Raw genomic sequence first — 27,049 nt, 5'->3', positions numbered from 1 at the left:
ACTGACTTTTTTGTTTGGTTTGTGGGTGGGGTTGTTTTGTTTTTAATTTATGACACTGTGCTAAGCTTTCAGTACTAACCTCTGTTTCAGGTCTGTTCTCTGCCTTCATATTTGAATATAAAAGAATTAATGTACCTATAAAGTAAATATATTTATAAGTTGGTCTGTAGCTTTCCTGATGCTACTGTTTCTTGACAACTGGTGTTACGTATGCAGTAAATGCCATGAATTAGGGGACTTTACAACTTCTAACTTCCATATCGAGTGCTGCGAACAACTGCAGTAAAAACTGTTCTCTCTTTTCCTCAGGTTGATGCTACAGATGCAAGTTACCCGTCTGTGAATACCTGTGTGCATTATCTAAAGTTACCTGAGTATTCTTCTGAGGAGATTATGAGAGAGCGTCTGCTAGCTGCTACAATGGAGAAAGGCTTCCATCTCAACTGAGCCGCTGACTGCAGTATGGGACAGGAGACAGTGGTTTTTGATACTAGCAAAGCCTCTTGTGTTTGTGTGCAAAAAATATGATCTCCACGCTGTGCTCTGATGAGACTTGCCTTTTTTTTCACCTGTGAGGCTTTAGGAACATGTGGAATAAGTTTGTTAGCTGCTAATGACAAAATAAATCCTTGTAACTACACAGCCAGCAAGAAATTGGCACAGAACACTGTGTGATGCTTCAAGGGCTTGCACAACTGGAAATTAAGGTGGTTCTGTTTGACTGTTCCAAAGAACAGATCATCAGATTTTCAGTGTTCACCGATACAAATTTCTAACAGTGTATTTGTGTAAAGTTTGTCATTTAATACCTTGTACACTACAGTTGCCATCACCGATTCCTGTTTTGCTGGCTTTAAGCTAACTGGTCAGAAACTTGCTTCCTTAAAACTTAGAGTTAACAGGCATCTCCAGCTTTTTCTTTTTTAATGGTGCCTGCACTATTGGAGTATTTTAGTGGGATTTTGCATATAATCATGCACAACCTTTTTTTTTTTTTTTTTCTTTTTTCTTTCAAGTGGGAATATATTTTGATTTCTCAAATGCCCTGCTATGAAGATCAAATCCTTAAGTGTGTTTGTGCAGCTCAACAATAAAGCTATTAAAAAACACTGGTTCCTAGTGCAAGGCACACTTAAAGCAAGTTTTACTTTTGGTTGTATTTTCTTTGTATATTATAAACATTTATTTAACTTGTTGCAGTTTGAAGTTTAAAAAAAACACCCAATGTGTAAGCTCAAAAGTAATCATTAAAATGTTTGCAACATATTAAACTGTCTCCTCTGAACGCTTCATTAATACTTCTTCTGTTGTTAAATCTCCGTACGTGTTCTGAACAATCATCTGCCATACTTTTTTCAAGGTTTAAAAGAACTACATGGCAATAATTGATCTCATGAACTCATCTCTCTGCTCAAATCTTTTCAAAATTACACAGTGCAGCTTTCTGAGGACTAGTCTGGCAGCGCCAACACTGCGTGTGGCAGGTTGTGCCGCTCTTCGGCGGGCCCGTGGGACCTGAGGTTATAGTTCTTCACTACGTTGGAATAAAAACGGGGTCAGGTGATGCAGCTGATTCAGCTTTACTTGAGATGGGAGTGCCTGGCTTGGTTTCAGCATGTGGTCAGGTATTTATTGGTAAAAAGTGGCTTACAGTAAGATAAAGCGAGATGCCAATATGTCTTTAAAGATATTGAAGTACTTGAAGTACTTGATACCAGAAAATTATTATTTTAGTTGAATCTGTGTGGTAAGTTTTGTTCTATGCCAGTGCTCTTTGGTCAAACAAACTTTGCTTGGGCCACTGCTGAGGGTGGGCTTGCCAAAAGATTCTGCCTCTCAGAATTAAAGAATTAAATTAAATTAATTAAATGTATTAAGCATAAATCAGGTGGATTTCTTTTCCTAGCATTATTCATAAGGCTTTACAGGCATCTTCTTTGAAATGTTCCCCAATGCAAAATTGAAGGGGAATCTTCCCCCCCCCCCCACTCCTGGGACTGCTGTGCTTCAACAAAGCAGTTGCATACACCTTGGGTACAAGTAGCTGCTCCAGATCCAATGTCAACTTGCTTTGCTGAATGTGTTACTATTTTAAAGCTATGTGGACCGCCTGTCCCGCACACCACTTCGCTCCCTGCTCCTCAGACCCTGCAGTTCAGACGTGACTGTTACGTGCTTTCACGCAGCGTGTGCTCTTTCAGTGTCAGGTGATGCCTAGTGTTGGTGCGGCGGCTATGCAGAAGGAGCCGGATGCCTTCATTCTAGAAAGGGAAATGAAAGTCAGCTCGGATTGCTGACTCTTCAGCGACTTGCAGCGTAGTACAGAGGTACGAATCAGCGCGTCGTATGCCTGTGAATACAAGTTAGCGTAGGTAACTACGTCCTCCTACTCCAGAAGGAAGGTTTGATTTGGTACCTAGCTGGTACCGAGAAATTTCCAGATCTTTTGTTATTCATCTTCTGTAAATGTTTTAATCATGCTGCATGGATAGAATATACAAGAGAAAAAAATATACTGGTGTGCCAAAATAGGAAAGATTCTGTGTAATTTATGAAGCCAACATGATAAAAGATGATCAAGCTTTTCATTTTAATTATCACTTATTAATGTAATGTTACTTAAGTGGCAAATGCTTCTAGTTACAACTTACACAGTATGCGGGAATACTAAATATATCTGTACTTCTGTTATTTACATTTCTTTTGTAACCATGACTTACATGGAAAAGGGAGTGAAACCAGCTTTTTGATGAAAGCTGATATCTAGTTTAAAAGTGGTCATAAAAGTTACAGAACTGTAATTTACAGTACATTTGCATGAAAATAAAAAAATCAAGTTGGTGCTTAAAGGAAGCCCTGAAACTCAGTTTGAATTTATATTTCTGTATTTTGTGTCTTCTCGTAGGTCTGGCACAATGCTACGTAATTCAGAGTGATACCTAGATGGTCACTGTAAGTTTCCATTACTTTATCCCCAGTCAATTTTAAAAAACGTTGACTGTTCTAGAAAGGTTTCTGCTGTGTCAATAAAGCTGCATCTGAAATTGAAAGTTCCACTTCTATGTTTAGCTGTACCATTAGGTATGTAGGGTATAGGAGAAAGAGGAAACACTTTCCAGCTAATCTGAATATTGCGTGAGTCGGTCTTACGACATCAGAAAACTGCTGTCGGTACGCTCGCGATGGTTTCGCCGTCTTTTGGAAAATGCTGTAGTCAGTCTTGCATCTGCCTAGCTTTCTCCCACTTTGTCAAGCACAAACAGAGGGGCAAGAATTCGGTTCCTGTTTGTTTCCACGATGCAACCATTTAGCACCATTTCATCCAAAATGATGTGCACTCTGTCCAAATTGAACATGATCTAGAAACATTTCAGGTTAAGTATAGTTTGAACACCACAAAGATAATGCAGAGAAAATCTTAGGCACCTTAGTCTTTAATCAAAGTTTACAAAAATAGGTATTTCTTAATTTATTCTAGTTTATTTGGCTGTTTATTTTAATAGAGCTAGGGAAACCGTTCAACTGACACTTTTTTCTGACCACAGAGATGTCGAAAGCTTGTAGTGGCGAAGTTGAAGCCCCAGCAGTATCCCGTCCTGGAAGATGACCACATAGTAGTAAAAGCGAGGTAAACTTGAACTTAGACGTAGGTGGGTTAATTTTACTGTCTGCCCAAGTACCATATATGGCTTGAACGTAAAATGTTACCAAGGGATAACAGCCTTGAATGTGAAAATGCAAATATTCAGCATTTCTTCTTAGAAAAGTAATTGTCAGTCAAATTCTTACAATTTCATTCTCAAATTTTCCTTACCCTAATTTACTAACACTATTTGATCTGATGGAAAATGGCTTAAGAGGAATATGCTGATATGTAAAGCTGAGTCATTGATCTAGTAATAAATCTCAAAGAAGAGCAAAAGTAAATAAATGGTTCATATTTTAAATACTTTCTAAAAGATATTTATAATCTCTAATGTTCACCTAAAGGAAAATAATCTGAAACAGTATCAATTTGTACTGTTGTGATACCTGAAATTTGTCGATAACCATGTCTGTCTTTCTTTAACATTATCTAACAGCATCTGTCTCAAAAAAAAATGACAGGCCTTACTCTGGTATTAAGCGGTGGGCATTCTTCTGCACACACATTAGTGGTTTTTGTAACCACGGAACAACTGCAAAGGGTTACCTAGTGAAAAAAAGATTCTTATGTTGCCATTTATCACCAGAACGAGAAATGGAAATAGGCATAGCAAAAAAACCTGCTGGGTACATCTGTTACGCCTAACGGCCATGCATGTACATGCAGAGAGGCGTGGATAACCCTTCATCTGCCGTGCTCTCCACCTGCTGCTGCTCTGTAAATGTGCTCTGCCCTGTGCGCAGCAGATCAGCTTTGCCTTCGTTCTCTTCCTTCTAGTTCTTGCCTGTGTATTGAGGACTACCACAGCAGAGCTAGCAAGGTACGTCACAGGAACTTCTAAATACATCTTTCAACGTTTTTTTCCAACCTTGAAATAAGTCTCTTGAGTGCCTTCTCTGCCCATTTATGCTATTTTTGACACTCGGGAAGATGGTCGGGTTTTGCTCTAGTCTTTCTATTTATGTTAGTGGACTTCCATTCTAACCACTGGAGCTGCAAGAGCCAGGTTTTTGAAGGCATCAACGTTTTCCTCTGCTCAGCAAGATAGAGCTTAAGTCTCATTTTTTGAACATGACTTAGGCATTTAAGAGGACTACTCCATCTCACAAGTTCTAGTGGGTCTATCGATAGCAGTCTGCCCTACTGCTCTGCCAAAGCACAGGAACAGTGGGAGTACTGAGCTGTACAGGAAAACAGCTGAGGAGACGCATATTTGTATATATTTGGTCCTCCTAGGTGGTAAATGCAGGTGGTGGGGAGACACTGCCTTAAACCACCAGAGCTGCAATGACAGGAGCTCATGAAAGTGAACCGTCTCAGGTCTGAATTCAAGGAATGGATTTAAGTTAAGAAACGTTGAACATCCCCATGCCTAGTTTTTTAGCACCTGGCTTTGAGAAGGGAATTCCTTGATCTGAGTTAGGTGCCTTATTTTCCCTGCAATGAGTGGTGAAAGCCAGACCCATCAAGCAATTCACAGGTTCTAGAGAACCAGAGCTGAAGGCAGTACTTGGGAATGCAGAGAAGGATTTTTCTGCGATCCTCTCTCGGATTCAGAAGCCCAAGTCATTACTTCAGGTAACGATGACTGGCTTGGTCTCTTACGATGTCACAGTAGATGCTGCCTGCCCGAAACCTGTAGACGGAGGCTGAGCCTGTCCTCAGCCTGGGGGATTCCAAACCCACCTTTCTCTGTGGGCAGGCTCCCCTGAGTTGGTAGCAGCTGCACTTGCTGCCTTCTGCTTAAGGTTCTCCTGCTGTCTGTAAAAGTTGTTGAGTATGACAGTCTAGCCTGGCGATGAGAGAAGCTTCAGTTTTTGTCCCTGTCTCGGTGCTTGCTTCTGCTGCATGTGTTAAAGCAAGAAGAGGGGTACAGAATATCTCATGTCAGCCTTGTGTGTGACCGCTCTTCTAAGAGATGAAAAGCAGAAGCCTGAATTCATTCAGGCTGAACTGTTGGGTGAACCCGTATGTTCAAGCCGATGAGAATTCAGGTAGCAGGCTGTCACCTTCCTCTGCCGTTTCAAATTGCCTTGAGTGCTCTGGGCTGAGCTCAGTGCTACCATATATTTGTGCAGACGGGTAAGCAATTGTACTGCTGCTCCAACAAAGGCGTCTGCGTGTCTAGGTATGTGTAGCAGCCCAATACAGGTCCACAACTAACTTTACTACTAGTTACTGTTATGTGAGGAAGAGAAACTACAGCTGTCAACAGGATCTTGGGTATGTCCATGGTTCATCAGATGATAGCTTCTAATTTGCTGGCCTAAACTTAACCACCTAATTTAATTCTAAGTTGTATTTTAAATACCAGACTGACTTACTTCCTAAGTCTGACCGTGCGCCTAAATTGCTTCTAAAAATCAGCCTTGGGCCTTTCAATACTGAGGAGCAGTACTGTCCTTAAACCTTCAACAGTCTCAGTTACTAGGTTCTGGAGACAAAGGCAGTTGTACTTTGCTTGGCAGATTAAAGACGCAAGACAAATTTCTTCCTATGGTATACTTTTCAAGTCAGTCTTTACACAAATATTTTAATCTGAGAAGTTAGGATTTCTTTATTCCAGTAATGTGAGAATTTTTAGGAAGAGAGCTCCTCTGTTGCTCCTTAGTTCACCTCTGGCACTGCTGTACACAGGGCAAGAGGATCTGTTAACAAAGTTAGATAACATTCCATTCAGGTTTCAACAAGTGATAAAGCCAGCTCCTCCTGGCTTTTAATTTTTACACTCTAACACTGATTCACAGTGCTCCAGTTCCCACAGCAGAGCAAGAGCTCCCGTCTCTCCAGGCCTTCCTCTCCTTTGAGAGTCCCAAGGATTTGAAACACAGAAGACTGGAACAACCAGGATCAGTGATGATCCTGCCTTATTTTTCTGCATCACCTTGTTTGAGAAAACATTTAAAACACTTAGCGCTGCTCTCTCCCCTGCTGCATTTCCTAAAGAGCTGATACCACATCAAAGGAAAACTGCACACATACCAGTATCTTGCAGCTGCTCCACTCAACCCAGTATGGTTAAAGGAGACGTCAATTTGCCTGCAGGGCCATTCCAGGTTATTTCAAAATTGGCCTACTCCATTACAGAAAACTTAGTGGTATGATTTCTGTCTATCTGTAACCTGTTAATCTCTCAGCCATCAGTCCAGAAACAGTGATTTCACCTGCAATTTGAATGGGGATACTAATACCATTCTGGAAAGATCTCTCATCTTGATTTTTGGAAGGTCCGAAAGCATTCTTTACCCTCAACCTAACATCTGGGCTTCCTTTTTCAGTTCCCTTCCCACCTCCCTCTACCATGCTGTTCTTGGCAAACAGTCAGATTGCACAGGCAGCAACTTTGGCTTTTTTCCCCTTCCTGTAAGTCTCATGACTATCCTCTACGGTTACACCTCGTCATACACACACTGCTTAGCCATTCACGTCTGAATGCCCTGCCCAGTGAGGGATATGTATCTCCGACCCTCAGCAAGGCTCATCCTCCCCACCTGTCATGTCTTTGGCAAGTGACCCCAAATTTCAGGGTTTAAAGCCCTGAAGTCATAGATCCACACCCAGCTGAAAAGCAGCAAAGCAAACCACTTTGAGCAACTGGCAACAGGAACAGGCTCTGTTCCGTGTGTGCGCTGCCACGTGCGCCACTCAGAGCTGTCAGTTAAGGCCCTGCTTCCAGTCAGAATCCTGACTGCCTGCAAAGGAGGATTAAGGGACTTTCACTAGATCCGTGCAGAGGCTAACAGGCGTTTTTAAACAAGTATGCAGAAGAAAACCTGTATTAATCTGTGCATTTCTAGATAAAAGTCTGTAATAAGAGTTTTCAGAGCACCCAGACAGGAAATACTCATAAGTTGTCAGCCTAGGCAAAAGCTGAGCCCTTACCGTCTTCGGTTTATGGATTTTAGTCCATGCTGTTGTGGCTCTGTACCTAGCAGCAGAGGTAAAAGGCACCTACTACAATTGCTATTTAAATGTTATGCTGGCTTTTGGTAACTTTAAGAGCTGCCCTTATTAAAGACATTAATGGTACTTTCTACTCTCACAGAGAGTCTTTATGGCACATACATACTAAGAGGAGGTAAATGTGACACAGTCTTGTGTCTCCTTCCCCGAAACATTATATAGGCAGATAGTTAAGTGGGGGAGAGAGGAAGGAGGAGGGAAGGAAAGCAAAAAGGCACATTTAGGACTTGCATGTGATAACTTCTTCGTATAGAGACATTTTAAGATATCTCAGGATTTTCCAGGCAAGTAATTAAGGGTGTGTACAGGTTTAAGAGATGATAAAGTGCAGCCAACACCTTGTGATCAGGTAACACACCCAGGAGCACAAACAAAAGCTTTGTAGATTACAGCAGGAGTACTAATGGGGCAGATGGCTTACTACTGAACACACAGCATTACAAAACTTTGATTTCCATCCTGGATGGATCTCAATCTCTTCAACTAAAGATTAGTTGGAGTTGCTTCTTTTTTTAATCTAGAGTCACGCATTCCGAGTTTGTCTTTGCTTACGTTTGCTTTAAGTAACTTTTAGTCTATCTAATGGTAGGCAAATTTTAGCCACTGAAACACATCTAATGCTTTCTGACCATTTCTTCCTCAAACAACTACGCTGGCATTAAATAGGAAACAAACTGTGCCTTCAAGTTCTGTGATATTCTAAAATATTCGCTCCAACACTGGAAAGTTTGAAAGGTGGCTGATCTACCTAGTGTGAGTACCTCCCCTACGTCACAGACCTAGAGGGAAACTTTTCCCTTAATGAACAACAATTTTAAGCTAATCCTTATAGGTTTCCATTTCATCCACTTACTTTACAGTACAAACTGAAGTGTATCCTTACAAATTCTCAGAATAAATTCATCATTCAACTTTCTTACTACTTAAATGCACTGTATTCTGAAAGTGTTCTTCCATGGGGGACTGAAGAATACGGTCGATTCACATGAAGTATTCCCTATATGAAAGTTTTTTATCTATCCTAGGAGCAGCGGCAGCTAGTTGCAATGGAGTGTAATGTTTTTTTTGGATCAAGACAACATTCTTCAAATGCTTGGTCCTAGAGCACCCTGTCTTCCCCCTCCCTTCCCACAAGGGGAACGTAAGTATCTGTTTCTTCTGCAAGTGAAGAACGTGTCTTCAAGTAAGCTTTGCTTCACCAGTTCAAGCAACAGAAAAATCAACTTTTTGTAATTTTAGAAACTCCCATGCTTACCAGCATGTCATTCCCTACAAAGCTGCTGTGGTAACACTTGCGTTTTTATAGTCTGTCTGTCATCATCACACCAAGAAAGTAGCTCCTACACCATCCAAGCTGGAGTTTGAGAGCTACATAAAATCCCACCCACTTCCGTCGTACACAGAAGTGAGGCTCACCTAGTGCTATTAACACATTAGGAAGCCGCACCCCTAGCACAATTTCAGTACGTGTTCATTGAACTGGCCCAACAACACTACTTACGGATATTTTAAAAACAAACCAAACAACTTTAGAAATGTTACCTCACCCCCTCATGGGTACCCTTAAGTATGGGACTGTCTCTCAGAATGAAAGTGGACATCATATAATGGATAAATGCCTTACAATTCATACATAAAAGCTTCTGTAAAAAACAAGGCTAATCTAAAGTAGTTACTTAATTGGCTAGTAGCTAATTGGTGTTCACTTTTGCAGTATGCATGAGATAGATAACTTTGCAATTGTTCATGCATTGTTTAGCACCACACACACCTATGTCATACATCCATACAAATATTACATATGAATCCTCTTGGGCAGGATTCAGATTGGACCCAGTCTCTGCCTTGTGCCCAAGGTGCCCTCCTGACAGGGGACTCCAGGCTCAGGCCATGATGCAAGCTAGGATGCGGGTGCATTCAGGTGTTTGGATGTAAATGAAAGCTGGAGTCCTGCATCAGCAGGAGCTGCATTGCCAGGATATATATTGCCAGTATATATACACGTACATATACGTACATATATATTTAACTTCAGTAAATCAGACAGAGTTCCAGCATGTAGCAAGCATTAAAATATTTACAAAAGTGAAATTAATTATTTCCTTTCGGTTTTTTTCAGTAAAGAAGTGAGAACAATTACAAGAAAAATTACAGAATTTTTCTATGTTCTTCATATGTACTAATTCTTAAATAAGGTAAATAAACTAAATTACTTTAAAGCATTTGATTCCAGGCTGGCAACTGTATTTCAGCTGTATAACTGAAACCTCTTTGTACCAGCAGATCTGCATTTAACCAACAACAGACATAGGCATACGGATTGCTGGAGTAGAGTGAGCAGGCAGTGGGATGGGCAGAACTGAGGAGGAAGACGACTGGTTGTGCTACATTTTCCTGGTTTAATTTTCTTTGAATTCAGTATTGTATTTTATTTACTTGCTATTTGTGTTTAATTATTCAGGACTGTATTTTAGCATTTAGTATTTGTTTGTATTTGGTTTTAGTTCATTTTTTAGATTATATTTTTGTTAATACCCTGCAAATCACACACATGAAAATGCAGCTGGGGGGAGGGCAAGGAGAAAAAGCTATCTGTGGCAATGCCTGGTTTCCTAAATTTCCTCTTCCCAGGCCTTTCTCTCTTTCCATTGATATAGGAAAGTAAAACTCACCTAGACTTTCATGAAGCAACATCAAAGCACAAACCTAATCTTACAATGATGCTACTGCTATTTGGCTTAAGACAGAGCTGTAACGTTCAGTTCTTATTATTGCAGTCATTTCAATATCTATTTTATTGTAAACTTAAAGAAAAAAGTAAAACCTGAAGTAATAATTAGTTAAGCCTGAAAGTTCCCCCATGAATATCACTTTTCATGTCTAGGTGTTAATGGTACTTAGTGCTCTCTTAGCAAGCTCTCCCTGCCTTACTTTAAATAGTACCAGGCTTATCTTAATGACTGAGGATTTAAATAGGTGACCCTCATGAACATCAGCCATGCTTTCAGAAAGGTGCCAAAAATGGCGCTACTTACTGTAAGTGCAAAATTTGTGAAACCTCTGCATTGTCTTGACTGTTTGACAGTCAGTGCCATGAAGACAGTATGAACTGGAATGGACACCAAAAAGAGATAGACAAATGGATTTCTGATACTGAAAAGGATACATCTAATTCACTCTGCAAGGAAAAGAGATAGACAACCATTAGTTACAGTTTGATCTCTCATCTCATAGTCATTAAACATTTTACACATCCCTTTAGAGGATAAAGAAAATCTTCAAAACGTAGATACAAAATTTTAGGGCGAGTCAGATTTTTGTTTTGGACTGTACAATTACATGCTCTTTCCTGCAACACTGCTTTGCCTTTTATGTGTTACCTGCCTCCGTAACAAAACATCCTGAAATTTTTCCTTAGAAAAACCCACTGAGGTCACCCACAAGTAACAATTTGAATATACACAGTGCCATCTGAATGAGTGGGTGGAAAACCAGCATCTCTGATCATGGCAACTCCAGCCCTATATTCTCTCTTCCTCCTTCTGCAAAAACAGCATGTTAATGCCAAGTTTACAATTTATATAAAAACACAGTTAAAAATGTTGCTGCAGATCATTTCAACAGCAAAATCTAGACATTGTCTATACCCACGGTTGTGGTAGCTGTGGCTGGATATATTAGGAGAGGGAAGGTAACGCCCAGCTTTGGACCCTTAGCACTTCTAACTATTGCTCCAGCCCCAGCAACACAATTCTTCACACAGTCATCATTTCCCTTCTAGTCTTGGCCTGGATTTACCCCAAGTAGTTTTATTCATTTAACCAAAACGTCTGAGTTAGAAGCCCTTGTGGTCTCTCTGCAGTCAACAGAAGAGATGGGTTTCTTCAACAGTTGACTCAGCACACTTAAGGCATGACTCACTTTCTCGAGATACTCCACTGCCGGTAATGGGAGCTTAGGATGACCAAACTTCTAACTCAGACGCCTCAGTTAAATGTCTAAATTTAGAAACAATTAATCACAGCCTCAGCAGTTAAGATCTTGCACAGTTAGGGTGCAGCTTCCCCAGCCTCTGCTGAAAGAGGGAATCTTTATCTGCTACCAAGGGAATTTAGTTTGTTAACATGGTTTCCATTCACAGTCTAACCCTGGAGTTTTAGGCAGAGTTCCCACTGGTAAAATTGCTACTACTTCTGTGGTCTAAAGATGCTCTAAACTGGACTAGTTCCAGTCTACAGGCCTCCGCTGAGTGACCCTGCCATTCTTCAATTAGAAATTTTTTATGCATCACAAAAATTATATTTTACGAGCCTGATCAGTTTGAGTTTCCTGAGCGTTAAAAAGTAGTTGAAAATGTTGCAGTATGTATTCTTACCAGTATGCAGAGTTTTCCCTGGGTAGCCATTATAAAAGTGAAGGCGACTCAGAATTACATCTCACAAGCAACTTTAAAAGCTTTTTCCCTAATTCTGTTAATGTTCTGATATTTGAATTCAAGCTCTGTAAACTCCATTAGATAAAAATAGAGTATGTGAGAACGTTTAAAGCTCACAAGCCTAAAAATAATAGATGACAAAATGTCCTTCTAGAGCAGGACAGTTGTTCTTTCCTTTCCCAGAGTTTCATCTCCGTTGTCATCATCATAATTTGGGATTATGCTAAAATTCTGCAAATCCTAAACATTAATCCATAATAGTACAGACTTATACTTTCTTGCTCTGTGGTTTCTGCCAGAAACCCCAGCTAGAATTACAGCCCTCTTCTCCAGTGCTCTGCCATTTATCGTGTTATATGCTATTAAAAATAGAAGCATGGAATGACACGAGATTTCTTTAACCACCCCCCTTTTCAGTTCCCCTAGTTTCAAACCTTAAATGCTATGGAAAATACAAAAAACTCTGGTATGATGAATTCAGCAAATTTCTAACAACTATCAGTGGCTGCGTTATATATGTGGTCAAGGAATTATATATACTACGTTTATATGCATACGAACTACATCTATTTTTGCTCTGCCTCAAATGAAGAAAACAAAGTTGAGAAGTGGTTGGCAGCTATTAGCTCAATTAGATAAATAAGATGTGACTAAATTTCATTGTGCATTCCTGTGCTGCTGGGATCAAATTCCATTCCTGGTTATCACTGCTTAGGTTGGGACTGCAATCATAACAATTTTAAGAGACAAATTCTGAACTTAGTACAGTCAGAAACGGATATACTTAGTACTGGCAGTTTCAACAGGCTGGTGCGATGTTAGTTGAGATAATAGCCTAAAACATTTGCCAGGCATCTGAATAGTGAAGGGTGCAGATGACTTTTTCAAGCATGTCCTTGAATTCACAGAGGGAGCTCTGCCACGTCTGCTGTGGTACTAGTACTGGGAAACCAGTTACAGACCCTGCGTACTGATCTCTTGTATGTATAATTACCAACATAATACCCTCAAGCACATGGACTACGGAGGAAACTCTATCCAGTCCTCTTTTCTGAGAGAGAGAGCCAAGACATTTCAGCATAGACAAACTGAAATTGTGCCCAAATATGATTTTAGGCAAATTCGTTTATAACAAGATTATTACAAATCCTATGGTAAATGGCATATGTTCTAACCAGGATTATAATGCTGCATTTTCAAACTCTGTAAAATCAAACAAACTAACAAATCTCCCACCAAAAGGAGCAGTGTCATTTTAACTGGAGCCATGTCTGATGTTGAATCCTGAACAAAATGACTATCTATATAATAGCTGTTTTATCAGATATCCACTGTTGCATGGCAACAATATGGGGAGCACAAGTACAGACTCGTTTTTGAGGTTTCATTTGCTCATGCCTCTGATCTTGTTCAGTGAGAGTGATGTCAGCTCCCTGCTAAATGCTTACACCATCTTTATCATGAATTAAGTGCATTTGGGGGATGTAATGCAAAAAAAAAACTGTAAGAAAAACGTCTTCATTTTTTAAAATGTATAAAATACCAGTGGCTAATTTAAGAGTCGATGACCCAAAGAAACGCCTGAGTACAAGCATATAAAACCACGCTTTTCTAACAGAAATATTTCTGGTATTCCTCGTCTGATGATTTATAACCCACGTATAATTTTACTTCTCTGAAAAATCAACTAACACTGCTTTTTTTTCTTTCTTTTTTCTTTTTTTTTTTTTTTCTCCCCAGTGGTAATATTAATGCTAAAGTATTCAAAATTCTAAATGAATATGAAAAAAGTATTTTCTCCTTTGATTTATTCCCTGAAATGACATATTCACTAAAGCTTTGAAAGAGAAGAAATATTTCATAATAGATTCAATGTCTCACTCACCACTCTGCTGAAGTATTTGTCCAAAACTTCCACAAAATTATGAATTAGTTCATATACTGCCATCTCATTCTGAAATTAAATTAAAAACAAACGAATATTAAATGAATAGCTAGACAATGTAATAGTATTCTTTGTTTTATTTCATCTTGTGGTGTATGAAAAGCAACTAGAAAATCTAATAAGACCTACAATAAAGTGCACAAGCTCAGGCCACCATAGCGAGAGGGGGTGTGGTTACCCAGCAGAGGTACCGAGAGCAGGGGAGCACTCAAGGGCGGAAGCTTCAGGCCAGCCACACAAGTAAGCACTGCAGTACCCAATGGATTTGTCTCGCCTGGGCTGCTGCCATCCCATTGCATCCTTTCTTCCACCATCACCCAGGTTAGCTAGACAGATACAGCTAACGAGGCTATGCCTACCCATGCTGAAGTCACGCCAGCCAGCTGCAGCACAGAGCCAGGCTGTGCTGCAGCAGTACAGATGGGCAATTTTTGTGGGGTGTAGCAAAGCCAAAAGGATTTGCCCAAAATTGCATGCCATTATAACCCTTGACTTGAAGACACTGTGGTAGTCAGCAGCTACCTTCCACCCCACCCAATTAAAATCTTTAACAGTAAGTTTGGAATTAATTTCTGAGAACTGGGAATCAATGTAAACATTAAAGCCTTGCAGGCTCAGCTTGAACAGATGAAATAACAATACTTGCCAATTTTCAGTCAGATACCTTTTTTTTTTTCTCCTTTTTTTAAAATACAATAAATTGGCATCTTTCTAGCTGACAGTATGGGAATTTTTTCTTTGGCCGAGGAGGTTAAAAACAGTGAGCAGTTGGGAAGTCACCACAGATGAGACAACTGATCTGGCTGTAATGCGAACATTTGTTGAGAAACCCCACCCTACATAAATTTATTTAATCAAAGATAAATTTAGAAAGCAGAATCAGTATAAGGCTCATGAAGACTGCCTCATGGTAACAGTTCAGTCTACAGCTATAGAATGAAGTCAAACATACATTTTCTTTTATACCTCTTCCCATTTCACAGAAATAAAAACGCCTTTTTGCAATGACTCCTTGAAATTCTCTAATTGCTGTTGCAAAATTCCATGCTGGAAAAAGACCTGAGTTCTTGCCCATGACTACTACAAGCTCTCATTTCAAGAGTGTATATAATTTCTTACCTCTGTCTCGTTGATTCCAACAACCACGAAAAGGGCTGCGTACTGTCGGTATACCAGCTTGAAGTCCTTATACTCGATGAAAGAGCACTAGACAGAAGCAAAACAAGTCAAACATAGTAGCTGCCATTTAAGCATATGACAGAATTAAGCACAAAGTGCTCAAAGAGCCCAAGCTTTCATGTTCATAAGGCCCACAAAGAACAATGGATTTCCCAAGATCCACCAAACAATTTTGACTTGAAAGAAATTTAGTAGGATAACTATTCCACAAAACTTTTCATCTACTGGCAGAAAACATCCTACCGCTTTCTAAATGGAAAAACTAGAACATACAGAACAGAAGTTCAGGGTTTTAAGGCAGCCAATACATCCCCTAAGTTTTCATTCGGAAGCACTTCCAAAAGAGACAACCTCAAGGTAATTTTAATATTTAAAAAATGATCGATGTTTTTATATAAAAATTAAGAGTATTAGATTTCCAGACTGAGGGGGAAATTCCCACGTCTTTCACAGTAAGACAGAAGCCAGCAGATGGTGCTGTTATACACCGCTTTACAAGTCACCTCCTTTTTCTTAAGTATCATTTTGCTCCGTTCTTGAAATGGCAGTATACCATTAGCTCTTTTGGTGAAGTTTCTGTTTGGAGACACTCTTGCAAGCAGTATGGAGGAGGTTAATTTCTTTAGTCACTGTCAGTGCTGTGAACTAAGGTACTTCGTAGAAACTGCTGTTTTTTCTGAGGTTTTTGAGAATGAAATAGGAGGACCACTGTTCAAGGACACAATTAATGAAAAATAAAGCAGCTGACTTCAGAACAGAAACCAAAACACGCCACTCGCAGTCCAAGTCACAGATTTCTCCTCCAATGCAAGTCAACATGCTCAAAAGTTTTGCTAAGTTTGGTACTTTTCTTAAAGAACCAATGGCTCAATTGAGCAAGCCATGAAAAGCCCAACTTTCATCTAAGAAATTTTCCAATTTCCGAGTTTTCTTTCTTGCAGAAAGTGTGAACACTTTTTTTGAATAAAAATGCCTAATACAGAGGCCTAAAAATTTGTGTTTCCAAAACTCCCTGTGTTTTAGACAGTATTTTCATGATTTGGAATCCTCTCTTATAAGTTTTTTGTTTAAATTTGGAGCTGTCAGTACTATCCCTACTACTTTCTGGCAAAGCAGACGTAATATCTCTCTAGCCATCTCTACCAGACAAGCAATAACAGGATAAAATAAATTCTTCCTGGACTTCCGAGCTTCTTCAAACAAACAGGAGAAATCTTCATGACAGTGATACACAAAACTCCAAAATCTCTGTAAGCCTCAGAAAAACATATTTATTCAATGCAGAATAACAGTTCAACTGACTGAACCCATAATCTAGAAACACAATCTTTTTCTTCACGGGTAAAAAGAAATAAGGACCTGTAATGGAAACTGATGTGTTTTCAGAATTATCGACATGAAAGATGTAAGATGTTGATAAAATCAAATGGCTAGGGGAAAAACTACAAAACTTACCTGATCCTTTGAACGGGAGAGACAGTTTTTGATTACTTCAGCTTCCAGCATTGTCCGTTTATTAATTTCTACATGCTCATAATACCTAGAGAGCCTTGTTTGACCTTGTTTGTTTACCATAAGAAAAAATTTTATCATTTCTTTTTTGTTGATCTCAGCAGTAGATTTGAATATGGGGTAGAGGAATCAAGAAGAGTATTTCTGTGAGGGGGAAAAAAAAAAGTAGTATACATAGGAGTTATAAAAGACTTTATAAAAGCTAGCCATCCCAGATCTGCATATATTTAAGACTGAGTTTATTGCCAAAACATAGAATATTGGAAAAAAATCTCTAATCTTTTGCATGCATCCCATGAGTAAAACTTCATTTTCTTCCCACACAAATAATCACAAACTATCTAATAAATAATTGCATTCACATTATCAGACAATTTAATTTCTTTCCAGGATTTGGGAAATTGGAGGAGTAAACAATTATTTCTTCAAAACCATAAATCTACTTGCCGTTTTCTTCCCGCATGCTAACTGGTTTGAGAACATTACTAGAAATTTGCCCAATACCAAAACATAAAATTAGCACAGCTCATAAGAGCAAAATTGGCCTATGAGCGCTTTCCGCCCCCCCCCCCCCCCCCGAACTTGTATTTAACAATTTCATTCATACCATCCTGACATCAGATTGAAGGGAGAGAGGACAAAGGGAAATGCATGGGCCACAACACATGACCATTTCTTTAATACAGAATGAGAGCCTCCTAAATATTTGGGTATCAGCAGTATCAGCACACATCTTGAGCTGGACCAGGAGCCACTGAAATTTGTTTTCTCCCATCTAAATTCCCACACCAAGAAAGGTAGATTCTGCACTTAATGAAAACTAAGTGTGGGTCTTTGATAGCTAAGGAGAAACCTGTTCATGTTAATTACTCGAAACAGCTTAATCTCAGTCTGAATAAATATTAATCCACACAATGCCACTAAAATATAGTTGTAGAATAAGAATACGTCCCATGCAATGTATAATGAAAAACTCTATTAAAAAGAGCACAGCATATATGAGAATCTGCTTGCTAAATAACTGAAATCTTTCATGTTTTGAAAAGCATGCAGCAAAAGGTAAGCTGCAGATGTAATTTTTTTAAATAGAAGTTCTGGGTTATCTTCTTTAATGCCAGAAAACAGTCACTGTAATGTTTTAATGTTTTCCATCTGACTCTCTATTTGGATCACAGATTTACTGACCCAAATGCTCTTGAGGTTTATGCACTGGAAATGCAGCAACTACTGCAAAAGCTATTTCTTCATTCCAGTTCTGAAGAGTTGCTCCTTGCCTGGTGCAAATATTCTCTCCTAAGGTCTCACAGCTCCTGTGAGAAAGTCCAAGCTGAAAAAAACACATCAGGAATCCACAGAACAATACAGTGTAGCTCTTCATGTAAGAACAGTATATCTTAATGGAGAAAAGCAAAAGGGGAAAAATACAAAAACCAAAATAGGTCTCTGAGGCAGCAACCTCATAGACATTTAAACATATGCTGATTTTTTTCTAACAAGGCAAGCTGCATAGGTGCTGCCTCACATTATTAGCAACTTGAATAAACTGGGTATATACCATTCATGGGTGATAACATCTAAATCTTTCATGACAGTGATACAAAAAATCCCAATATATTGTGCTGACATGAATTATTGCTTACTTCTGATTCATCTTGGTCACCTAATTATTTTCTGAAAGAAAAGCCACCTCTATTATCATCACTTGGATCTCAAGAAAGCGATCGTGTTTTCCTCAGTGTACTGTGGTTTACTCCATATACAAAGAGGTTTAGATTTCTATACTAAATGTATCTTCACTAATTAGACCTGATACTGAGAATTCATTCCTTAACTAAGTGACACCTCCAAGGAACAGGTGTCCAGGATGAATCCTCAGGACAAGACAGTCCATTTGACATTGTGACAGTCTCAGAGCTTTCTCACCTCCACCAGGCACGGTGAAGTCTCTTCACGCCCAGAGCAGGAGCACACTTTTGTATATTCGCTCCAACAGAAGAGTCATGGACGCTGGTCAGCGCTGCTGTGGTGGTGCACGTGGCTTGCCCACTGCGCCCCAGGCTTCTGAACACGTGAGTCTCTGAGAAAGAAAGAACCAGGTAATTAAAACAAAAAAGGGCCCATATGGAAATGTATGGTGGGACCTCCACTGTTGGATGGCAGCTTAGGCTGACGTTTATGACTAAATGGGAGAGCACCATCCATACAATCTTTTCTGCACTTAATATGTGGCTCTTTTTTTCCCCTGTTCTATTTTGTATTGCTGCTTGAAGTTACAGTTGCAATAAGAAGAGATGTCTTAATATTTTGAGGCATAAAGAAAGGTAAACCAGTGAGATGACTTAGTCATTTTTTGAGACAAGCCTTCCAAGAAGTAAGGATTAGAATGAACGACTCCTTCCAACTCAGAATGAGGCACTCTAGCAAGGGTCAACCTCACGAGTAAAAGAAACCTGAAGCTTTAAAGCTACTTAAAAAGGGTTGTGGTCTGAAAGAGGAACAACCTAAGAAATGCTGCCTATTGTTTTAATAAAAAAAAAATAGCAAGCTCAGACACAGGAGATCAAAAGCTATGCATGTTGTTCCTACCAGCTGCAAAACACGTCTGTCCAAGCTAAACAGATAATGACAGCGACATAGACAGCTTTTCTTTCTTCTTAGTTTTATGCTTCATCTTCGTGTTTGGTACTGCTGAAGCACGAATTAATAGTCTTCTGTTTTTAATAAGTTGTTTCCAAGCTATTATAATAATTCAGTCATAAATGGTACTGAGGAGCGTAAGTCCTGTTCTCAGAAACCAGCAAGTTGCACAAATCCATCCTAGAAGATTAAAAACCTGCGGCTTAACATGTCTGCAGATATTCAAGTGGGACCTGAGAAAGGGAGGACAGTAAAACTACCCCAGGAGCACCGACAGAGCTGTTGTACTTTGAGTTACTGTTAAGCAGTATATAACAGAAAAAATATATGAAGAATTGATATGCATGGATCCTCTTGCAGGATTTTCCCCTAATCCTAATTACTCCTTTATTAACCTAATCTTTCTACACGGTTAATCCCTTTCTGATGTTGTAACTATTGTATCTGTGTGTATTCTTATGAATGGCCTGGATTGTTTTACATAGGAAAATACTTTAGACCAGATTTTTTTTTTTAATCTTCACAAATGCTCTTATCCAGAATAGATATAAAAAACCCAAATCATATTGTAACAGAGGTAGAACCATAGTAGTACTCAAATGCGTTATCTGTAATTTATGAGACAATCGTTTTTCACAGTATTAGAACAGATGATTAACATCTGTAGGAAAGAGGTCCGCTAGTATCACTAGTCATTTCTGTATTTTCCCAACAGCCCCAAAGATAGCTTCCAAAATTTTAGCCAGAAATTCTGCTCATATAAATGGCAGCACAAGCACAGTTTTGTGCAGAAACACTGGAATAAATTCATATGTACAAATAATAATTTTTAAAAAATTTACAAAAAGCATGCAAGCATAGCTGTGGAATCTGACTTTGAGAATAACACCAGTGTTAAAAGTATCTTAAGGGGGTTTTTTATTTCCTTTAAAAATAACTCTGAAAAAAATCACTTGTAGAAATTTGCTTACACAATTTAGGCAAAAAAAAGGAATTACTGAGTTTTGTTTCTAACAAACAAAGTTTAGTTCTTCTCCTTTGATCTTGGCTTTCAGATACAGACATGTTAAAATTAGTTTTGCATATATAAGATGTAAAGAAACCTGTGAAGTATAATAAACAAACAAAAAGCGTATCTGTGCATGTTGATGGGTGGAGAAATTCCCATTCCTTCATCAAGTTCTATGTATTTGAGAAGCCACCTTTTATGATCAATAATCGGTACTCAGCTTATGAAGATAGCTCCATTTCTTCTGATACAACTCTTACGTGCTTTTCTGTGCATTCTCACGCACCTGCCTGTGTGTATCCATGCACATACACACAAATTACGATGCTTTTATGCATACAGAATCAAATGGTTCAAGGGAATTGGTGACAAGATGCAAGCCTTTCATAACTCTACCATTATTTTGCTCATTTTAGTAATGAAAAGACATTACTATCTGAAGGCTGTTTGTCAGAAATGAATAGGCTGTCTCATTCCAGGTCACTGGACAACTATCTGCATCACAAATGCGCTTAGGAACAGAAGACGGGACTGGACTGGACTATCCACATCCTGATGGACTGTCAAGTCCAGCTCTCTCCATCACAGTCAACCATGCATTAGAAATTTTGTCCAGAATAGCCTACAGTATATGCTTTGCGCATACCCAATCTACAAAACACCTACAAAACTCTGACAGAATGATGACTCCCTAGAAACAAAAACCTCAGAAGGTATCACTTGGGGAAGATGTAAAAAGTCTTGAAATTGCAAACTTTCTTTCAAAAGAAATTACCTTCCGGAGTGCCCAAGTAGCACTCTCCTTTATTTCCTTTACAAAATATTTCTTCTGTAAGGATAATCTGGCATGCACACAAATGACATACACTTTAACTACTGTGATTTAAATATGCGTTGCTACACTGTGTTAGATCTCAGCCTCATTAAAGTATCTCTCGCAGATAAGTATCTGAGAGAAAACTGGCATCATGATTGGCTTGTGTGACTCACACAGGTAGATGGACGGAGTATGTAGTCATTGATGACTTACAATATGACGGCTTTAACTCCTCCTAAACCAGCACATACACTGAAGACTGAGGACCTGGCCTCATGAAGCGAGATGCTTCTTGATTTTACTGCCCCCAAGCAAGCTCATCCCCCCCTGCTGGTACAGGTAACTTCAGCCTTGTATTTCAAGACAAACTGAAACCTGCCTGGTTTGCTTCAAAATGCTGAAACAGAAACCATGACGGTTCAGGAACTGCTTCCAGGACATGCCAGCTGTGTAGGCTGCATAACTGCATGAGACACCTCAAAGTAAGTTGTCCCTGTTTGTGAGTCACACCCCTAAGTGCTGTCTTTTCACATACTCTGTTGAGACCTCTTAGAGTAGCAAAGCCTGCAATACCTGTTCTGCGGATAAAAAGGTCTTAAGTCTCCAGTGTGGCCAACCTGCCAGATTCTATATGCAGTAATATAAAACATATTTTAAACATAATTTTAATTACTCCTCCAGTAGATACAAGCTACTTGACATTAATTTGTCAAAGATTTCACCAATATTTATACATACGCTGACACATAAATGATAAAAAAAGAAGCACAACCTGAGTTTGAGACTTCTTGCAGTACAGTTATCATTCAAATTAGATTTGTGTCTCTCAAGCTAAAACCACTCTAGTCAATGTCCACAGATATAAAGCATTTCAGTCATTGCGCTATAACAAAGTTTTGCAACATCCTAGGGGTCTCAGCTAAAATATAAATAAGAGATCAAATTTAGCAAACAAGAAATGCGTGACTACATTTTTACAGATCTGCTACACCAAGAATTAAAAATAATTGTTAGATAGAACTATAAGTCAATAATTTGCCGCACTGTCCGACTCTAAACAAGTTGCTTTTCTGGATGCAGACGTCTAGTTGCAATTTATGTGTGTACTAAATGTAGAACAAAATGGGTTAAACTGGAATTAAAGCATTAATGAAAAGAAAAAAAAATGACTAAATGGTAGAGGCACAAGCAGGTGACAGCACAAGAACAAATATTTTTGAGGTATATATTAGGCTATTGAGCTTCCTGGCTATGAATTTATTGTACAGAAGTATGTTGCAACTGAAGACCGCTCACATTATCAATACCCTTGCTCTTCCTATTTTTGTTCGGACCATGGACAAGACTTTAATAAAAATCACATGCCGTGTCATTAATATTTATCCATAATAGTAATTATTTTTGTATTCTAGATCTTATTACTGTACACATCATAATTCATCCAAAGATGAAACAACTATGTCTATGTGGCTTTAAAATAAAACACTGTGTTCAATTTCAGTATCAGGAATTTTAAAAAAGGAACCTTATTAATCTAGGGAAGTCAGGGAGGAAGGAAAGAGTAAAAAAGTTTTCCTTTGCTGTTGAGTTGTCAAAACGCTGGCTGAATATAGTAACGGAATTAAATTGCAGTAACTCCCATATACTCAGGAATGAGGAATGTCCCATAAGATTGGAGCTAAACAAAAGGCTAAACTGGTTATGACCTAAGTCTTAATTTTTAGTAATGATTTGATACTGTCAGTAGACAATGAAAAAAATCAGCTGAGGTGGAAAGGAGTTGGCTAATTAGATTGGCTAATCTGTATGGAATCAGGAAGACTGTAGGATGAAATTTTAGCAGGAAATGATTTAATGGAGAAGAAAGGAAGGACTGGATAAACCAACTGAAATATCAATACACACCTGAGGAAAGATTAGCAGAGAAAGGAAACACCAGTACTGAGACAAGCGGTATTTATTTTTTTCAGTAATTAACAGAATTCCAGCTCTGTGAAGAATGAGCCCTGTTTAGGAAACTATCCATTTTCTTCCTGAACGAGTACAGCATGTAAATATTTTGGAGAGAGGCAAAACCAAACTCCTACCTTACTTACAAGGGGTGACCTACAGATCGTTTCAAATAGGATGTGATGATAGTTTGTAAATATTGCATTTGAGAGCAATATTGTGCAACTGAGGTAATTTCACTGTATCCAAACTACAGCATCAAACACAGCACTGCTATCAGGGACAAAACTGAGCCAGACAAAATAAACCAGTAACTTCTTGCAAAACCTTCCTCACGTGGAAAAGACTTTAGAATAGCAAATATCATGCACTCTCCCTTCTCATGAAGGCGGGAATACATTACACACATCCCTTACCGTTGAGATACCATGAAGATGACCATTCATTTAAAAAAAGATTAGCCAACAAGATATACCATAAATTTAAGAAATCTATTCTAAAATCACCTCCTGGCGGGGCAAATTCAGCGCACCATTAAACCGCGCTCAGTTTGAGAGACTCCAGCGTTTTACACCCCGACTTGCTGTTCGCACGCCGGTTTAGGCAGCAGACCGGGCCCACGCCCGGGCCCGGGCCAGCGGCGCTCCCGCGGGCTCCTCCGAGGGCGTCTGACACCCCCGAGGCGCGGAGCTGCCGCGGCCCCGGCGAAGCCAACCTCGGCCGCCTCGGCGTAAGGCCACCGCTTCTGCTCCTCACTTCAGAGCGGGCGGGAGCCGCCCGGCCGCCAGCCCCGCCACCGACCCACCTGGGGCCGGGCCGCGGGCGGGGCGGGGCCTCCCCCCTCCTCACGGCGGCCCTGCCCGGGGCGGGCACGACAGAATGGGAGACAGACAGCGGCGGGGGCGGCTGCCCACGGGGCGGCGTGCCGCCACCTCAGCCCCGAGCGGGGGCTCCCGGCCCCGGCCCCGGCCCCGGCCCGCTGCCCGCCGCTCACCTCCCCTCCGGCGCATGCGCAGCGCGCCGCCTTGCCGTCCGGGAGGAGGAAGCCGGAGGGCGAGGGGAGCGAGTTCCCGGCATGCGCCGCGCCGCTCCCCCCTCCCCTCCCCGCCCGGCCGCGGGTGGGTGGGCCGGCGGCGCGGCGGCTGTAATGGCGGCTGGCGGCGGCTCGGCGCTGCTCTGACACCCGGATACTGCTCGGCGCAGCCCCCCCTCCCCGCGCCCGGCCCGCCCCCCTCCTCCCCGCCCCAGCCAGCTCCGCTCACCCCCTCCCTGGCCCCTGCTCCAGGCCCCCGCCGCGGGACGAGGAGGAGGGCTCCCCGCAGACAATGGACGAGCACCCCGGAGCCGGAGGAGGCGGTGGGATGGCGGCCGCCCCGAGACCGCAGCAGCCGCCGCCGCAGGCGGGTGGGAACATGAACCTGCAGTCGGGTGGGGGCTGCGTGGGGGCCGGAGCCGGCGGGGGAGGAGGGCAACAGCAGCAGCCCCAGGGCCCCGCGGCCCCGGCTGGTCAGGAGGCGGCGGGCCCCGCCGAGCTGTCCCGGCCCCAGCACTACACCATCCCGGGGATCCTGCACTACATCCAGCACGAGTGGGCTCGCTTCGAGATGGAGAGGGCGCACTGGGAGGTGGAGCGGGCCGAGCTTCAGGTACGGGGGGCGAGGGCGGGCTCCCTGGGGAGCGAGGCGCGGGCTGGGACCGGCTCGGTGGGGACCGGGCCGCGCTCGGGGTGCGGGAGCGGAGCTGCCCGGGCGAGCGGGGCCCCTTGGGCCCCTGAGGCTGAGCCGGTCGCTGTGGCTCGAGGACGGTACCTGGGCGAGGTCCGGCGGGCGAAGCGGCGTCGCCGGCCGGCGGGGCCGGCGGAGGCGCAGCCCCTCACGGCCTGAGCTGGGCTCCTTTCCCTGGGGCAGCCATTTTGGTTTTTAGCATGGCGCCTGCCTGGGCTCCGGGCTCCGGCGGCAGCCCCTGCTCCGCAGGCCTCTCGCCCCTGCCCGCGTTGCGGGGCCCGGAGGACGGCTGGGGAAGGGCGGGCGGGCGCTGCCGCGGCGCGGGGCTGCTGACCCTGCTCCCCGCCCGCCCGCGGCAGGGCGAGCGGCGCCGTGACAGCTGCGATCGTCTCCCGCAGCACAATGACTCCGGGGCTCTCCGGGCCGGCGGCCGCCTCAGCCCCGGGTGCGGGTTATGGGGAGCAGGAGCCTCCGGGCCTGGGAGGGCTGGCGCCTCCCCGGAGCTCCCCGAGCGGTTGCTTTGGGGCGAGAAGAGGGAGTTGCGAAGAGGCAGGAGTGTCTGCCTCCCGAGCGGGGAGAGGACGAGGAAAGGGTGTTCAGGTAAATCTCAAGTAAAGGACTTGGCCAGGCACTCTGGTTTGAGACAGGTCGAGCGTGTGCTCGCTTTCCTTCTGTCTCGTTTCTTTGGAGATTTCGCGTGGTCTCCCATACAACAACCGCTGAAGAATAGTGAGGAGCTGATGATCTTCAGCATGGACATTTTAATATACATTAAAGTATGAACTTCATCTCTGGAACAAAAACTGAATAACTCCTTAGGGTAGACAGCAAGTGTTGGAGTTCCAGTATAGATCTCTTGCCATTAATGTTTGCTTTTAGTAATAGAAAAGATACCTTTACTAATTACTTTTGCATGCAAAAATAAAGCCGTGCATAGACTGTTACAGGTTTCTGTACAGATTACAAAATCCGCTGAATATGAGGTATCCGTATAGGAGTCGTTATTCTTTATAGGACAGAAATGTAGACATCACAGTTAACAAACTTTATTGCTTCTGAAGAATTTTTGGTGATTTTTGTATTGAGTGAATGTTAACTGTCTTGAAGCGGCATTCCATCAAATTGCACTGTAATTAGTGTTTTTAACAGCATGCTGCAACAGCAGCCAACGTTCATGAGGTATTTACTTTCAGATTTCAGAACCAAGAACTATACCTGAGCCTGAGCAGTTCTTTCAGGACTTCTCAGCTCTATAATAAGCATGTAATCTGCACTATTTTTGTTACAACTATAATTAAAGAATTTTTAAAAACCACCAAGGGAAACAAATGAAGAGGTTTTGCTGTTTCCTTCACTTACTGCCTGTCTTACCATTTTAAGCCTTGTGGAAAGGCTGTTTTTAAAATCGGTTTGGTGGACATTGGTGGGCATTTTTAGCTGAGAACAATTGACTATTTCTCTTGTTTTCTCTAGTGATTTAGTAATATAGCACTAAATTTATAAAGAAGTTGCTTAGTGCCGTTCATTAGCAAACAAAACCATCTTGACATATTCGGTTTATGTATAGGCTTCTTTCTTTATAACGAAGTACTACATTCTGTACTCTAATGTGAAGCTCAGTTCAGAGACTTTGAAAGCTCTGACTGAAACAGTGCTGCTATGAACTCATGTGGCCTCTAAACACTGTGATGTGTTCTTGCCAAGTCTGCTGCTTCTGTTTGTAATTGCTGTTTGTCATCCGTGGCCATAATGTTTCAGTTGCTTATTTCTGAAGGTACCGTAGTAGTTCTGACCCTGGCTATATATGTGTTGATTCACTCTACCTCGTGTGTGCATCAGGTCATGGGGCAGACACAGCATAGTCACCGCACAGTGCGTATGCATGAGGGTGGGGTTTTTTTATAACTTTGGAAGCCCAGGATAGAAGAGGGGGAGGGCATTACCTTTGGATTTTAAATGTCAACCTGTACAGTGGTGAAGACCGATAGCGGAATGTGTTCAGAATATTTTTGGAAGAGACATGTTTACCAGGCCAGCGTTTTTTTGTTGTTCTGCAGCTCAAGTTGTAAAGTCCCAGTATATTTTGTGACCAATAAAGCCTTAATAGTTTGGACCCCAAACAACAGTTTTGTCCACTGAAACCTCTGAGAATGTTATTCATCTGTGTGATACTATGCACAAGTGTGAGTTTTTTGCTGATTGAGGCCTTCTGGGTTTTAAGGGGAAAAAAAT

General features: G+C 41.5%; 3 protein-coding genes across 23 annotated transcripts in view; 2 read left to right on the top strand and 1 right to left on the bottom strand.

The window, feature by feature from the left end:
* Window positions 1-1,271, top strand: part of HECTD1 (HECT domain E3 ubiquitin protein ligase 1) — a 64,970-nt gene extending 63,699 nt beyond the window's left edge. For all 7 annotated transcript variants that reach the window (XM_087747111.1, XM_087747110.1, XM_087747114.1 and 4 more), the window contains one exon: window positions 310-1,271. In XM_087747111.1, the coding sequence (XP_087603237.1) occupies window positions 310-447 (138 nt within the window). In that variant the 3' untranslated portion in view covers window positions 448-1,271. The remainder of the gene's footprint in view (window positions 1-309) is intronic.
* On the bottom strand, window positions 948-25,486 carry AP4S1 (adaptor related protein complex 4 subunit sigma 1). Of its 11 annotated transcripts, none has more exons than XR_015702216.1 (8): window positions 24,902-25,485; window positions 18,604-18,757; window positions 17,866-18,007; window positions 16,624-16,824; window positions 15,109-15,195; window positions 13,930-13,998; window positions 10,645-10,787; window positions 948-2,350 (listed from the first exon to the last, which is right to left on the bottom strand). XR_015702216.1 is itself a non-coding variant. In XM_087747123.1 (8 exons), the coding sequence occupies exons 4-8, from the start codon at window positions 16,759-16,761 to the stop codon at window positions 3,231-3,233; spliced, it is 447 nt and encodes a 148-aa protein (XP_087603249.1). In that variant the 5' UTR covers window positions 16,762-16,824; window positions 17,866-18,007; window positions 18,604-18,757; window positions 24,902-25,484; the 3' UTR covers window positions 948-3,230. The 11 variants fall into 11 exon arrangements, 7 of the variants coding, with proteins under 7 accessions (XP_087603249.1, XP_087603253.1, XP_087603254.1 ...); XM_087747123.1 differs by having other exon boundaries at window positions 948-3,359; window positions 10,764-10,787; window positions 24,902-25,484; XM_087747127.1 differs by having other exon boundaries at window positions 948-3,359; window positions 10,764-10,787; window positions 17,866-17,990; window positions 24,902-25,484.
* STRN3 (striatin 3) overlaps window positions 24,271-27,049 on the top strand; it is a 65,113-nt gene continuing 62,334 nt past the window's right edge. For all 5 annotated transcript variants that reach the window (XM_087747119.1, XM_087747122.1, XM_087747120.1 and 2 more), the window contains exon 1: window positions 24,271-24,739. In XM_087747119.1, the coding sequence (XP_087603245.1) occupies window positions 24,419-24,739 (321 nt within the window). In that variant the 5' untranslated portion in view covers window positions 24,271-24,418. The remainder of the gene's footprint in view (window positions 24,740-27,049) is intronic.

The sequence above is a fragment of the Nipponia nippon genome, unplaced genomic scaffold (genome assembly GCF_047370975.1).
Source record: "Nipponia nippon isolate SJK-2023a ecotype South Korea unplaced genomic scaffold, ASM4737097v1 scaffold_11, whole genome shotgun sequence".
NCBI lineage: Eukaryota > Metazoa > Chordata > Aves > Pelecaniformes > Threskiornithidae > Nipponia > Nipponia nippon.
This window is presented reverse-complemented; position numbering and strand designations above follow the sequence as displayed.